Here is a 15,962-nt window from a genome sequence, read left to right as displayed (position 1 = left end):
ACCCAAATTTGGCCTACACACCCGCCGACTCAAGACGCCAGCGAGATACAAGTAGTGCAAACGCTTTAGTAGCGTCTATATATCAATACACCAAAAAATTCCACGATAATAGCTTTTGTGGGTGGCTCAATAACCTCATCTTTTTGATCGTCCGATCTTGGTGGGGTGGCTCGTTACGCGACCTGGCTCGTCACGCGGCCATTTAGTGTATTCCCTAAACAAGGGTCCACGGCCAAGCACACGCCGGCTATTCCCGCCCTGCGAGTCTATCTCTACCACAACACATTGCAATAGACGAGCCTGGCAACTGCCATTCTAGTCTCGTCGTACAGACATCGATACTACGTTAAGCTTCCCTGGGTGTAGCTACACTGTATACCACATTCACGCATAGATTAGCAGCCAATGACGTAGCCGATGCAACTCACATGTGCACGGAGAGCAACATCTAGGAAGAGGCAATGAGCCTCAAGTTCGGCACCAAGCAGCGCTGTGACGTCTCATTGGCGCGTCACTCAGCACTCTGTAGAATTTGGTTGCTACGATGGAATATGTGGGTCAGTACTGCAGGCTATCCGATGCAGTGTATATGGTCTCCTCACGCACCCTGGGATGATCTGAACTAGGACTTGACTCCGTCTCAGCTCGCCAACCGAATGTCCCAAGGCTTGAAGTTGTCCACACAGGTTGTAGCTGGTAGATTTTGGAAAGGTCGAGTTTGCCATAGGTGGACAGACAGTACCATGGATCGATAGTGGACGGAGAATTCAACGTTGAACAGAACCGTAATTTACACATTGCTGCCTATGGGACATCGACGACGAACAAAAACAACGGAAAGAAAAGCTCAACGTACAACTCATAATCGGTGACATGATACGCATCCTCGTCTCTCCCTCCACCATTCAGAATCCTATTACTGCAATAGAAGATGAGCGTCCACAACTCCGAACAAGCCAGTAAGCTTTACCAAATCCACTGCTTTCATGAACATGGACTGAAATCGATGATAGTTGGCCAAGTCCAGTCCTCGGTCGATGAGAAGTCGCACACCAGAATGTCAATTTCATCCACCGAAATCAAGTCCGAGAATAACGGTGATCTTGTAACCCGGACACAGCAATGCAGGATACTTGCTTCAACATGCCTCATGGCTTTTACGATAATAGGCCTTAACCAGTCTTTTGGTGTTTTCCAGGCACACTACGGACGGCAAGCGTCTGCCCTAGAGGGTGTCCTTCTTCAAGGCGAGCTGTCGCAACGCCCGTTGATCTCTGCCGTAGGCTCATTGGGAAATGGTGGGCTCGTCGCCGCCTTTGGGCTGTTTTACTATCCACACCTACCTAGGTTGGGAGGTCACGTCAAATATTTGTGTGGACTAGGCACTGCCTTCATCACGATTGGCTTCGCGGCTGCTGCAGGAAGCCATAATGTAAGTAAAGTTCTCCAAGTCCCAGCGCCACAACTGCTTACAACGATACAGCTGGCAACGCTTGTCGCCTGCCAAGGATTCCTGGTTGGCATCGGAGCTGGCATCCTTAATTACGTTCTTGCGCCTATTTTACCCGAGTATTTCCCACAACGGAGCGGACTTGCACAGGGTGCCATGTTCGCTTGTGGCGGTCTAGGGGGTATGGTATGGGCGTTTGTACTAACGGCATTACTCGAAAGCATTGGAATCCGGTGGACGTTGGGGCTCCTCTCTATATTGAGCTTTGCAATCCTGTCCATCTCAAGTGCGCTCGCCCTTCCGCCGCGAAAATTCGAAAGGCGGTCTACGGAGATTGTCAGTTGGAAGGTCTTCCGAGATCCTCTTTTTGCTTCTCTCGCAATCGTGAACTTGATCATGGCGTTGACGCTGGCCATCCCTACGGCATTCGGACCTGAGTTTGCCCAGTCTATAGGGGCCAGCATCACCCACGGATCATATCTCTTGGCCATCAACTCGGGGATTGGAATTCCGGGGAGAATATGTACCGGCTGGCTCTCAGACAAGATTGGTCATTTGAATATGCTCATAGTTGCAACCGCCGTATACGCCATTGCAACCTAGGCGCTGTTCTTGTCATCCGCAATAACCAGCGATCTGGGACCATACGTTGGTATGACTGTTTGCTATGGACTGAGCAGCGGCGTCTTCAACACCGTCATGAACTCTGCGCAGAAGATGCTGTTTGGGGCCGAAATGTATTATCCCAAAAGCGGCGCGACCATTACCATACGCGGGATCGGCTTCGTTATTGGCACACCTATTGCCGGTGGACTGGTGTCCAGGATCGCTGGTGAAGACTTGGTGGGGAGAGACTTTTTAAAACTTATCGTTTATACCGGCGCGTTGTTGACGCTTTCGCTGTTATGCCTTCTGAATGTTCGAAGGTTGGATGCGCAGGGGAATGGGTGGAAGCTAGTCCGCTGATCTGAGAGTTTGAGTATTGGGTGCGACTTGGGGGACAAATCGCTACCTACGTCTGCGTTGAAAAGTCTGTTCCAGTTGCCTGATAAGGTCAGCTCGTGCTTGTTCGTACTGTCTTGCTCTTGCCATGATGGAGTAGATTAGAATCTGATGTTCGAAAAGACAGGTACATGTGCTTTCCCCACTTTATCTCCCTTCAACTCCCACGTCCCACGTCCCACTCCACTCCGCCGCGGGCATGTGGACACCAGGGACCCGGATATCCACAACTTCTTCTGTTGCTACGCAGCATTGATTCGGACCAGGAATATGGATACGTGTGCTCTGCCACGTCGCAACACTCGGTGCAGATACTGATCCGGCGCGTATACATGCTAGCCAGGAGATGCATGTGTGGATCGCACCACGGGCGGACACTTGCATCGAGGCGGGTGCCCTGCATGTCGGCATCTCTTGCGATGTCGTCAAAATGTAGAAGTGGTAACGGCGACAGGAGAGCCTTGGGGAAATTGGTGTGGCTGGTGCTGAGTGACGAGAATGTGACGGATGCATGGTGATAGGGTTTAGCGAGTTAGCGAGCTCTTTTACTCCGCCTGTTCCTGGCGCTGTAGATCGTCGCTTCCTTGCGTGTCGTGACCGCCCAAACAAATGCCCCGTTGAGCCAATTCACCCTCAGATGCGCGTCGCCCGTCTGATGCACGACCGCTCAAGCTGCAGGCCCTTTGCTCCTTCACCCTCACCACTCAGGGACACGTAGTCCCCCGCTCAATCGCTCTCTCACGTTCTTTTTGGATAGCTGCCGGGCCACTCCCCCGTAGTCGCAGTAGTTGCGTGCCAAAGATTCCCTCACCAACCACGCGATATTCCTTTCACCCCGTCCCATCGTGCAGGCGCGCCTAGTGCCATGACGTCTTTCTGAGATGTCTGCTAGCCATCGCAAACCTCCTCTACCACTGACCTGGAGGCCGCGATGTCGCTTACGCCCTCCAATCCCCGGATGATGAGCCCAGCCATCGGCTCCGGCATCAAGCTCAATCCCTCTCCATCCCCATTCTTCAAGACCACCCCGCGCTCGCCCGTCAAGGCTGGACGTGCCGAAGCCAGTCTTGCATTGCGCCAAGTTATTGGGACCACGACAAACTCGGCCAATGCCTTCGACAGCCTGCCGTCGGGGAGCAGCTTTGGTTACACGGCGGGTGCTGCCGCTGTCATTGCGTGCATAGATGCCCAAGGGCAGGTCACCCAGCGTTTCTACCGCGCACGACCTACTACGAATCCCATCAATCCCTCGGCATCCATATACGGCGGGCCCTCGACGCCCACTCAGAACGAGAGCCGCAACCGCACTGCTGTCTCCCTGCGCGACGCTGGCTTCGGAGGCTCCCCTCTCCCATCCCCTAGTGCCCACGACTGGGCAGATTCTCCGAGCAACAGAGCCTGGGGTACCAAAGACAAGATCAAGGCCGCAACCTGTGTCAGCTTCAGCCCTGATGGCAAATTCTTTGCTGTCGGAGAGGTGAGACACACATTCAGTTCACGCTGTATGATTCTAACACAATCTAGACGGGTTACAAACCGCGCGTACTCATCTTCTCTGCCTCGTCAGATGCCGCCTCAGACACCCCACTCACCTCCCTCTCGGACCACACTTTCGGCGTCAACTGCGTAGCCTTCAGTCCCGATTCTCGCTTCCTTGCTAGCTTGGGCTCCGCCAACGATGGCTTTTTGTACATATGGCACATCAACTCCCGCACCGGAGCTGCTACGCTACATGCTAGCAACAAATGCGTCAGCCATATCAACCGAATGGCGTGGATGGGAAACAAGCTGGTGACTGTCGGTGTCCGACATGTCAAAGTCTGGAAGGTAGACGACCTCAATGCGACAATGCGCATCTCCAAGGCGCGTCAAAGCGATGTCTCGTTTCTCTCCGGCTCCACACACAAAACGCTACCAGGAAGGAATTGCATTCTAGAGAGCTTGAAAGAGTCGACATTCACAAGTGTGGTCGCCATAGCCCGAAACAAGGCCGTCGTAGCTTCTGACAAAGGGGATATATGTCTTATTGACGATACCGAATCCAATCATCGCTTCTCGAGATTGGCTGACGCCGGCTTTGCTGTAAGCTCTTTAGCTGTCGACGTTAAAGGGCGACTCCACGTTGCTGGTAGTCAAGGAGCACTCAAGACTTTCAACATAGAGGAGATGATTGGAAGGCTAACTCCTCCGCCCTCACCTCCATCGCGCGTTGAATCTCCCTCCACCTCGGTTACGGAATGCAATCAAATCGGCGTGATAGCCTGTTTGAAAGACTATCTCATCACTGTCGACACTCATCGAGCCATCCGATTGTCACAACTGTGTTCCGACGATGATGAAGGCGCTGTGGGTAATGTCGTTCACACCTTACCTGCACATGGAAACGCTGTACTAGGAGTACATGCTGATCTCGCGCAACCAAACGTGTTCGAGGCTTCGTACTACACATGGGCTGCTGACGGTACGGTTATCTTCTGGAGTCAAGGGACGTTCAAGGGCTTGCTTCAAGTACAGCTTGAGCAGCTGGACGAACCTGATGCCGTCCCTAACGAGCTAAGGACAGTCCGTGCCTCCACTGATGGAGCTTTCCTCGTTGCTGGTGACAAATATGGTGTTCTACGTTTCATCGATTGCAACACTAAAACCTGCACGTTAGAGTTCAAGGCACATGCCAGCGAAATCACCAGCATTGCCATACATGAGGAGTCGGATATGACCCTCGTCGCGTGTGCCAGCCGAGATCGTACCGTTCAAGTGTTCACACGTTTAGAAGAAACCTGGGATCTACTGCAAACTCTGGACGAGCACGTAGGAGCAGTGAATGGAGTGTCTTTCTCTCGAAATGGCACGCGTCTAGTGTCGTCCTCAAGCGATCGAAGTCTGGTGGTCCGCGAACTTTTGTCTATCGAAGACGATCGTGGTACAACCCGAGCTTTTGTGATGTCACGAGCTATCATGTTAAAAGCGACGCCGGTGTCATCGGCCTGGGACATCGATCAGGACGATGCTCTTCTAGTCTCGACTATCGATCGCCAGGTACACAAATTTGACATTCGAACAGGTCAATTACTCAGCAACTTCCGTGCATGCGACACTGATGGTGGAGATGCAGTCGTTCTGTCCTCCTTGGTCCACATACCACGCAACTGGGGTGCTCCTCTAATTGCGGGTGTGTCAAGCACTGATAAATCGATACGCGTCTACGATGAAAGCGGCTCCCTGGTCGCTCGCGATTGGGGCCATACGGAGGGCGTTTCCGATATCGCGCTCGTAGAGACGCCTGAGCACGTAAGTGAAGAAACGAGCGAGAAGTCGCTAGTCACAGTTGCTGTGGATGGAACCATATTTGCATGGGCTCTGGCTTTGCAGCCTAATCGTCACGACGTATCGAAGTCTATGGATTTGCTCGCCCCAAACACGCCTTCCAACCAGGATTTACTGTCTAGCAAGCCACCATTACGACGCGTCCTCTCGCAATCTGAAATGGCCCGTTTCCAACGCTCACCTGTAGAAGAAACACCACCGCCCAGCGGTAACAAATCACCAAAGCTGCGGAAAAAGGTATCCAAATTCTCCTTGGCCCCAACGCCGAAACTCGAACCATCTCCTATGACCAGTAGTTCACGCGAAGGCCGGATAACAGCATGGCAAGGACAAGGCACAGGGCGCAAAAACAAGAACCGCTCTCCATCGCCACCTAGTCCCAGAAACCCGCAGCTTGGTAAACGTCGTGCATCAATAGATGCTAGAAACCGCACGAAGGCCCCTGTGAACGAATTTGGCAGCTTAGGAGCGTCGACAGAGAGCCTATGTAGAACGCTTCGAGCCTACAGGAAACGTCTAGCAAATACCAGCGATACTATGAGCCCGGAACTCGCAAAAGAGGTCGAGAGGGAGCTTGCCGCTACTGCCAGGGCGATTGGAGACAAGGTGAAAACCAAGGCCTTTGAGGAGACGGTCATGGTCAAGCTGCTGGATCAGTATTCAGAACGATTGGTAAACATGCTCGATGAGAAAATCGCAGCTAGCGTTGCACAACGGGTACGCGAGAGCAGCGTTGGTAACTTCTCGGATGGGGCAGATTCACCTGTTGTTGCCCAACACCCATCAAGGGGTAGAGCGGGCAGTGAAGACATAGGGAACCGTCGTACAGATGATTCTGAATCAGGTACCGAGATCCTGGTCTTAGAGACCACTGAGAAGTTGACGATGGAATGAAGGTGTTAGGGTAGGAAGGTGGGCATGGGGGCGCAACTCGGTACGACTTGGGTATCCCGGATCAATTTCTACAGGTGATGTGGCTAAACTGGCGTTCAATGCATTGCATATTCAGAGCAAACGGCGTTTATGATAAGAAAGCTCGTGGCTGAGCATGACATGGCGCATGACGGAGGGTGGCCAGTTGGCCACCTAACAATATTACGTTAGTACTGTAGCATAAGACGTAATCGTAGTCCTTAGTATCACTTTTTGCTCACTTGCTCGTGTAATCTGGTGCGACTATACACCTCGGTATTGCGCCTTTGTTGCGTATCGTGATGTGGTCGTGATGTGGTCGTGATCTTCGCCAACTCCTTACAGAAACGCAGAACCTGGGTATGATGGAAAGGTTAGCGTGGCACAACTCGGCGGACCTGGCTTATCTGGTCTACATTCTCTACCTGTTCCCCTTTTTGTCGGGAGTGCGTCATCTGAAGAACGATTTCTCCGGCGTGTACAAACGGATAGATCAAGAACGTGCAGCGTATCATAGCCCGTGATGTGACATCATACCCGACGAAGCATGAGGCAACAGGTGGTGAGTGGCGAACACTACAGTATAGCCGGATGAGGACGCTTGGTACACTCATAACATATGAAGCATCTAATTATTCTTCCATGAAACGGTTTTTAAGTCACATCGACAGTTTAACGCGCATCATGTCACCTCCTGGTACTTCTCTATCCGCCACTTCGCGCCCATCGACCCCCTTGAGACCAGCGCGTCTAAACGACTACTTAGTCCTATCGCATCCAGCCTGCACACAAAAGGCATGTGTCGTCAAACCGATGTCAATACAAGTCGAAGACGGGCCTGATGGCTCTGTACCAGGGATCCTCCACCTACCATCCACAGTATCAGCCACATCAGCATCCAAGACAGCGGCTATACTCCTTTCTGGCGCAGGAGGCGGTGTCGTAGGACCATCGGCGATCTATCTTTCTCTAGCAGATAAGCTAGCCTCGCTCAAGCAAGCCGTGCCGGCATTGCGACTCGACTATAGATATCCAGCACGCAACAAGTATTGTGTGAGAGACGTCCTAGCAGCTATGAAACAATTAGAAGAGTCTTACCAGATCGAGCGCTTTGTGCTGGTAAGTTGGTCTTTTGGTGGCGCTCCTGTGTTTACTATTGGTGGCCAAGATAAAAGAGTGGTCGGGTGTGCGACCGTCGCTAGTCAAACAGCAGAGACGGAGGGTATACGCTCACTTGCGCCGAAACCACTTCTACTCCTTCACGGTACGGGTGATCGAACGCTGTGTCCTTCGTGCTCGGAAAGACTATATAGTATGTATGGTACGGAAGGTGATAAAGAGTTAAAGCTTTTTGATCGAGATGATCATGCATTAACAAGAAATTCTCTTGAGGCGGAGCAGCTCATTGGTGGGTTTGTGCTTCGTTGTGCTGGGTTGGATCCGCGGACCGATGAAGACGGTTTGGCAGAGAAGCTGGTGGGTGATGAAGAGAAGGTTGAGTTGATGGAGAAGGGGGGCGACTTACGGCGAAACGAGAGCGTGGAATAAATACAGGCGAGATTGCGGAACGGATGGTGCCTAATTTACTCCTGAATAGGTGATTCGTATCTGGAGGTCGGCAATAAACTATTGAGGTCAAAATAGATCAGGTTTACCACACGACTGCACAGCAACAAAGCGGACCCCTTAGTAGGGACCGAAAGAATGCGAAACCAACACCGCTGGATAAGCAGCTGCGTTCTTCTGCACGCAAAGACGACTGCACCGCAATAAAAGTTGGTTTTCGTGCTTAGCCGGAACGGCGATAACCCCGGTCCCATAGCAGCGTCAGGCGTCTAGCAGGTGCACGATACCATGAGGAACATCAGGGCTCTTTGTTAGCCGGCTGGGTGATTGTACAACTCTAGTGAATCAAAATACTGACAGTGCTTTGGAAGGAGGAACAAACTATTTATTCATAAGAAGGGTGCGATCTTGCACCCTCTTTGTTGTACGTTAAGCAACCAAACGATCATGAAGTTCAACCTTGCAAATTGTCTTATCCTCCCGGCTCTTGAAGCAACCGCCGCATACATTCTGCTTGCCAATACTCTCTCAGACACCTCTTTGAAGAAATACTGGCTCACGCTCACCATTCTCCACAACAGTATCCTCATCTTACACAAATGGTTCATATACCCTTTCTTCCTCAGTCCTCTATGCAATTTACCGCAGCCCAGAGGCTTTATACCACTCTTTGGCCATGGACAATTTCTCTTAAAGAAACACCAGCCGAGCCGAGACTGGCAAGTTCGCACGATGAGAACGGTACCGAACGACGGTATTATTCTCAGACGGGGATTCCTGCATACTACCAAACTCCTTCTGACGACGCCGGCGGCGCTAGCAGATGTCCTAGTGTATAAGTGCTATGATTTCGAAAAGCCGCGCGTTGGGGCTAACTTTATCAAGAGATTCCTGGGGGAGGGATTGTTGATGAGTGAAGGAGAGGAGCATGTGTGGCAGCGGAAAAGCATCATGCCTGCATTCCGTTTCCGACATATCAAGGAGTTATATCCGGTGTTTTGGGGGAAATCAATGGAGTTCTGCGCCGTGGTAAAGAGAGACCTTGGTGTGCAACCAGATAGTGTCTTGGACGTCTGTTACTATGCCACACGGGTTACGCTGGATATCATTGGGATTGCTGGAATGGGCAGAGATTTGGGGTCTCTGTATAACAAGGACGACGAGCTGGCAAAGAACTACCAGGAGATCCTTGAGCCGACACCCGAGAAGGTACTGTACTATCTTACCAACGTTATTTTACCACCATGGCTGGTGAGAAAGCTACCGTGGAGGTTGCATGAGAGGGTAACGGTTACGACTAGGAACTTGCGGAGGATTTGTTCGGAGCTTTTGGTAGAAAGGAAGATGAAGATCAGATGCGAGAAAGCCGAGGGTCAGGAAAGTCGCGATATCTTGTCCATCATGATTCGCGGTAACGACCAGTCGGACAAGAACCTCGTGGACCAACTTCTTGCTTTTGTAGCCGCAGGGTCAGTATACCCGATCTCCGAGTCGCCCTGACACAGAGCTAACCAAGACAGTCACGAAACCACATCCTCTGCACTGACCTGGACTTCCTACCTGCTTGCCCAACACCCAGCCATTCAAGCTCGGCTCCGCTCCGAAATCCTTAAGTATATTCCCGATCCAGGCGTTCTGTCAAGCCCTGACTTCGATGTCGCCAGGCTTCTAGAAAGTATGCCGTATCTCAACTGTGTCTGCAACGAAGTTCTCCGACTCTTTCTCCCAGTACCTCTCACATCGCGCGTCGCTGTCAGGGACACGACAGTCTGCGGCCATTTCATACCCAGCGGCACCATGTTCTGGATTGTTCCGTGGGCAATTAACCGAAGTCCGAAGCTTTGGGGACCAGACGCTGAAGACTTCGTACCAGAGCGCTGGATGGATACGACGACCGGTCGCGCGACGATGAACGGTGGAGCAGAGAGCAACTACAGTTTCTTAACATTCCTGCATGGCCCGAGGGGCTGTATTGGAGAGAGGTTTGCGCGGGCCAAGATGAGGTCGCTTGTTGCGACATTCGTGGGTAACTTCGAGATGGAGCTGGCAGATCCTAACGAGGAGATTGTCGTGGGTGGCACGCTGACCAGTAAACCGAGGAACGGTATGAAGCTCAGATTGAAGGATGTGAAGTGGGGGCCATAGCACTTCGATGGTTCCGTCCTTCTATTCAATCGCAACCGCTACTGTATCATGCTATGCTCCTGAAGTGGCAGGAGTAAATCGTCGTCAAGCGATGCAGGCAGGGGTTTGAATTTTATCTTGTTCTTGTCCAAACTACTACATTGTGACCTTGTCGCGGGGATATGGAATTGTTCAACCGATGCAAGCATCTTACGAGCTGCATACTAGTGCCGGTCGCAGGCTCAATAGAGACTAACAACAACTGCACGCCTTGAGTAAGATGGTGGTTGCATGTCAACCCCCAATTCGCTATTCCAAGTTCAGGCCCCGAATCCGAACCCGAAAACTCAGAACATATTCCAAATAGATGGTGTGGAATTGCCAGATCTTTGCCCACAAGGGGTTGATGCGAAGTGGACGTTCTCAAGGGCTTCTTCGGTGCGGCTAAAAACGGTGGGAGATACTGAATCGCAAGCACTGTCTGACAGAAATTGCGGGGAGGGCGCCACCAAGTGTGTACCAAGCACTGAAAATGGGAAGTGTCCGGTGACGCGATTGTGGTCTTCGTTCTTCTCTTGACTCGCTCGCAGGCTCACACCTAGGAATACTGAATTGTCGTATGATGCACTTTCCGGTACCCGTTGCAAGTTGGCAACCGGCGGCAATGAAGGCGGAAGAGCGCAATAAGTGTGCCCAAGGAGCAACGAACCAAGGGTGGCGTAGAGATCGTTACTGAAAGTATGCGACCATTGATGCGAGCATGTGAAGACGATAGTCGTGGATTAGTTACCGTGCGGGAGGAAGAGCGGATGTGTGTTCGACGCGGCCGACTAGCTGGTGTCATCCAAACTTTGGACGTCGGATCCCAGACACAGCTAGCTGTGCCGAGATTGAAATCTGGCGATCTTCTCTTTAATCAGATCGACGTTGGCTAGAGCAAGATTCTGCGATGCATGATCAAGGTCTTATCATCTTCTTTTATGATGGCATAGGACTACTGACCAAGTTTACCGTATTTGCCGTACATTACTGTGCAACGCACACGAGTCGAAGCGAAGTGAGCGACAGCGAGGCGTTTCCAGATCGGCGCATGCGCGCTTAGATCGGCGTAAAGTTCTAGGTACCAAAATTACCGCCTTGCGTACTACCAAAGCGCTGTAAAGACGCGCGGAGGCGGCAGAAGATTCTCTACCCGATGCTGCGACACCGGGAATGAGGCAACCGCATCGCTGTGACCATCTGATAAATCTTCCAGATCAAGACACGAGTTCTTATTTGGCAATGAGTCGCATTCACAACGGGCATGTGGGTCTTTGGTGACAGACCCCACGTGCAAGGCTGATCCTGGCGAATTTACGATTGGCTGGCGTTACTACGGACGCCCAACGTCATGCATCGACTACAGATTTCATAAGGTTTGATACACTCAAGATGCAGGCCTTGAGTCAAATCAGTACTATACTTGTTCCGCCACGCGAGCAAGATGACAACGACCCAGAAATTCACTTACTGCAACGGATGAATGCGAATAGGCTTTGTTTACATTAAGTTACGGACCGAATGGTCCGACTTAATGCTCGCGTACATGTTTTCTCGATACGAGTTTCTAGGACACGACAAGAGGGTGTGAAGGTAGGATGTGGCCTAAACCGACATTTGCCACGCTAAGCAGACTCGCTAGTCTATTCGAGTAAAGAGTGACAGCCGGGCTGAAGGATTAACGGTCGTCATAAGTAGCGATTCACCTGAATGTTATCTTGTGACATCGTTCCGTGGAGCCGAAACGTCCTTCAATTCCTCGAGGTGTTCCAGACTCAAAGTAAGAAAGGTGCTGTCGCGGTCCTGTATGTCGAGTCAGTACGCCCCGCAATACTACTGACACGTCCGATTGTGTTACAGGGCCAAAAAATACCAACTAAAGCCCAAGACCCACGACAGTACGAATGATGTGCTTCCATAATGGCTGGGTAAGCATTACGTGGTCCAGCTGTACTCTTTTTCCCATGCGGGGTGTTTGTACCTGTCACGAATAAGTGACTATATGGCGACATGCAGTAATAGATCCTGTCTGCCTGCCGATCTGCTTTCCCGCGTCACGTAGGATCCTGGTTCGTGGCAATACCGGTACAGTAGACGTTGGTAGCCGCATAAGAAGTGGCCCGACCACAGCGTTGAGGAAGGCGAAGTCCTAATTAGGTATCCTAGTGAACAGGCGGCTGCATAGCATGTGGTTGGGCCCGGGGGAAGCCAGCGTCTTGATTTTGCAATTGCCGAATCCCCGATGGTATTGAATCGATGCCAGTTGGCTCCACGGTCTTCATTCAGCACGTATATTAGGAAAAGGTTGACATCAGCCCACAATAATTCTTCATGACAAGATGTAGGGGCCAGGGCCAGGGCTACAGTAATCGCGCTTATTGGCTACGGTGAAGGGTTCCGTTGGAATTTTCGAACGAGCTGTGAAGAATCACAAACTCTAGCTCAATAGACATCCAGCAGTAACCAGGGCCATGTGTGTCCACCCCAGGATCCAGCAGGCTCCTGTGGATAATCTTCCATGCCCAAGTTTGGATTGATGGCGTTCGCTAGGTCGAACCCGCACGCGATTGAAGTCGATTTCGGGTAGCCGACATAATCTGGGGTTCTCGGATTATCCGCTTTGTTGCCGCGTCGCCTTCATCTATCCTGGACCAACGTTTGGTCTTTTGAACAACAATTCCACGTCGATCCACGGTACATTGTCCTGAATCATGGCATCGAACACCCCCGAGCATCATTATCCGACGAGTTATGGAATGTCCTTGTCTGGGCAAGGGAAAGTTGCAATTCCACGATTGCAAAGACTTGAACAAAGGCAGGGTGGACAGAAAGACAGACGTCGAGTTCCACGGGCCTGTACCGGAGTAAGTCTGAATCGCGCACGGGTGTCTAACGGCAGCGATTGATAACCGGTTTTACACGCCTTGTAGTATTACCAGGCGTGTTCTTCATCCGATAGGCTGGCATGATTATGAATTGGTACGAGTTCTAACGGTGGCACATTTAGTGTCGCTCCCACAAGATCAAATGCACCGGCGAGAAGCCAAGGTGTAAGCATTGCGCGACGACGAATCGCGAGTGCGTCTATATCCTGCCTCGGAAAGACCGTCTGAAGATGTCTGTCCAGTCCCTAGTCTATTACCTTTGCATTGCTGACGACTAAAGCGTCACCGAACAATGCCACCAATTAGCAGAGTTTCTTAAGGATATAAGAGACCGTGTAAGCGCCGAAGATGGGGACCGAATTACTGACATCCTAGATGAGGTGAGTTTGGTTCAAATCGCTATCATGCAAGGAGTAACGTTGAAACACTCACACGGGTCAGATCGATGAGGACTTGTCAGAAAACAGGCTCACCCCGACTCCAACACCATCGCATCTTGACGTGGACGACAGGCGTGGCTCACAAGAAAGCGGAGAACTCAGTGGTACTGAATACTTCGAGCGTCATGAGACCGAAGCCCTGGACCTCCTGGATGAAGACTTGCATAGCAAAGACAAGGCCCGATCAACAGGATTCATTGGAAAGAGTTCAGAGGTACAATGGTTGCGTGCAGTGATCCTAGCCCAGCACGAAAGAACGGATACAGAGTGGCCTGGATCCGAGCCTCAACGCCGTCCTTCGGTTGCTCCAGGTAGCGAGCAGATAAGTTCGTTTAGCTTCTGGACTGACTGTGACGATGTGAGTGTCAACTTCTACGTGGACCCATACGAACTGCCCCAACCCGACTTCGCTGAGCATTTGATACGATGCTATATGCTCAGGGTGCACGATTCCTTCCCGATCCTGCCACGAAACTTCGAGGAACAAACTCGCGTGTATTTCACGGCTTTGCGCGCGGGGAATGCCCCACGTCTCAACCTCAAGTGGCAGGCCATCTTGAATCTTGTCTTCGCCATTGGTGCAAATTATTCGTACCTTTACAATAAGGACTGGCCGACAGGAGACGCCAATGTGTTCCAAGCCAGGGCGCGGGCGTTTGGTTTGAATGAAGCTTCTCTAACTACTCATGCTGATGTGCCGCGAATCCAAGGCTTGGGTCTTCTCGCGTTCTACTGGCTAAGTATCGGACAAGTTAGTCGGTGAGTTTCAGTCAACACCTAGATATTTTTCGAAGGACAAGTTTGCTGACTATTGTAGGGCTTGGACGCTTGTTGGGGTGGCTCTTCGTTCAGCCTTTTCCCTCGGCCTTCACGTACGGAACGAAGATCCTTCCGCAAGCGCCTCTAAACGACAGACTTTGGTACAAACGTGGTGGAGCTTATACTCTCTCGAAAGAACGCTGAGTATCATTACCGGTAGGCCTAGCATTATCGTGGATTCTTGCTGCTCAGTGCCGTTACCCGTGGCAGTGTCGGAAGAAGATCCAGCGGGGGAAATGGAGGCGGCACACAGCATGCGTACGACGAACGCATCGTCTTCAACATCTGCTATATTTTCCGGCTCTTCGAATATCGTTTCAAACGCTTCTCAAACATCGATACGACCTAGAGGAACACACGCCAACTCGGGGCTGTATTTCAGAGCCGTCGTTCAATTATCCATCATAACCCAGAACATTCTTACGTCCCTTTACTCCGCGGGTACGATGATTCGGTCGCCAACCGATATTCAACAGGATACCTCTCTCTTGAGCCAACGTCTCGATCAGTGGGCTTCACCGTTACCCCAGGAAATAAGACCAGATGAACCGTTGCGCAAAACGCTTGACGTGTCCGGCCGCGAGCGCATGTTGCTTCGGTTCCAACTCTGCAGCGCACGAATACTACTAACACGCCCATATTTGACTGCCAGGCGGCAACCGTGGAGGGATGCAAATGATGCAAGCTTTTCGAGACGCATGGCGGACAGCTGTATCGAGGCTGCAAGCACGATCATTGCTTCACTTCCAGATGAGTATAGTCCCCAGCTATATGAGCAGTGCCCTTGGTGGTGCCTTGTGCACCATATCATGCAAGCTATCTCTGTTTGTCTTCTTGGCCTTTCACATCCCATATCAACATCTTGTGAGGCAGCGAAGATGATCCATTGTGTTACGACGGCAATCCGCTGGCTGCAGATGATGAAGGGCCCGGTGGCAGAGCGTGCGCATCGCATAGCTTTGAGTTGTTTCGAGGGTTTGGCCAGACGGTACGCTGTCGACATTTCGGGTCTTTGGAACCGGAGGGAGCTTCCGGTGGTGCAACAGCCGGTATCCAATACCCCTGCAGAAGTACATCAACCGACGCACGAGTTCTTCTTGTTTTGAGCTCTCTACCTCCAAATGAGGTGGAGAAAGTCTAGTAAGAGGTAGGGCAGGCACATACATGTAATTGAAAGCGATCTTTCCCACTAGAAGTGATAGAAGTCGGGCTTGCTGCTGTCCAAGGTAGCCATGTTCCTGAACAATGAAATGTACCAGCCGCTGCAACGGGCAGTGCCCCTCACACGCGCAAGGGAGGTAGCGGGCAGCGCAGGATGTAGATATCCGACAAAAGTGTTGTCTCCATGAGCAGTGGTACCATTGGTAGTGTTGGTGAATACGATGTTTAGTGAAGTAAAGC

At 51.5% G+C, this 15,962-nt stretch overlaps 5 protein-coding genes across 5 annotated transcripts; all 5 read left to right on the top strand.

Annotated features, from left to right (window-relative positions):
- Window positions 1-1,057: 1,057 nt before the first annotated feature.
- On the top strand, window positions 1,058-2,053 carry J4E82_007246 (uncharacterized protein; the record flags this gene model as incomplete). Its single annotated transcript, XM_051733492.1, has 2 exons — window positions 1,058-1,432; window positions 1,484-2,053. 2 exons carry the CDS (start codon window positions 1,058-1,060, stop codon window positions 2,051-2,053), a joined length of 945 nt encoding a protein of 314 aa, XP_051586815.1.
- A 1,330-nt stretch (window positions 2,054-3,383) lies between these two features.
- On the top strand, window positions 3,384-6,670 carry J4E82_007245 (uncharacterized protein; the record flags this gene model as incomplete). Its single annotated transcript, XM_051733491.1, has 2 exons — window positions 3,384-3,929; window positions 3,977-6,670. 2 exons carry the CDS (start codon window positions 3,384-3,386, stop codon window positions 6,668-6,670), a joined length of 3,240 nt encoding a protein of 1,079 aa, XP_051586814.1.
- Window positions 6,671-7,372: 702 nt separating this feature from the next.
- On the top strand, window positions 7,373-8,236 carry J4E82_007244 (uncharacterized protein; the record flags this gene model as incomplete). The annotated part of the gene is made up of 1 exon (XM_051733490.1): window positions 7,373-8,236. One exon carries the CDS (start codon window positions 7,373-7,375, stop codon window positions 8,234-8,236), a length of 864 nt encoding a protein of 287 aa, XP_051586813.1.
- A 969-nt stretch (window positions 8,237-9,205) lies between these two features.
- On the top strand, window positions 9,206-10,399 carry J4E82_007243 (uncharacterized protein; the record flags this gene model as incomplete). The annotated part of the gene is made up of 2 exons (XM_051733489.1): window positions 9,206-9,723; window positions 9,775-10,399. The coding sequence occupies 2 exons, from the start codon at window positions 9,206-9,208 to the stop codon at window positions 10,397-10,399; spliced, it is 1,143 nt and encodes a 380-aa protein (XP_051586812.1).
- A 2,769-nt stretch (window positions 10,400-13,168) lies between these two features.
- J4E82_007242 (uncharacterized protein) lies at window positions 13,169-14,505 on the top strand (the record flags this gene model as incomplete). The annotated part of the gene is made up of 4 exons (XM_051733488.1): window positions 13,169-13,281; window positions 13,348-13,467; window positions 13,583-13,682; window positions 13,744-14,505. 4 exons carry the CDS (start codon window positions 13,169-13,171, stop codon window positions 14,503-14,505), a joined length of 1,095 nt encoding a protein of 364 aa, XP_051586811.1.
- Between the last annotated feature and the right edge of the window lie 1,457 nt (window positions 14,506-15,962).

Source organism: Alternaria postmessia (genome assembly GCF_024291825.1).
Source record: "Alternaria postmessia strain BMP 2775 chromosome Unknown scaffold_47, whole genome shotgun sequence".
Lineage (NCBI taxonomy): Eukaryota > Fungi > Ascomycota > Dothideomycetes > Pleosporales > Pleosporaceae > Alternaria > Alternaria postmessia.
This window is presented reverse-complemented; position numbering and strand designations above follow the sequence as displayed.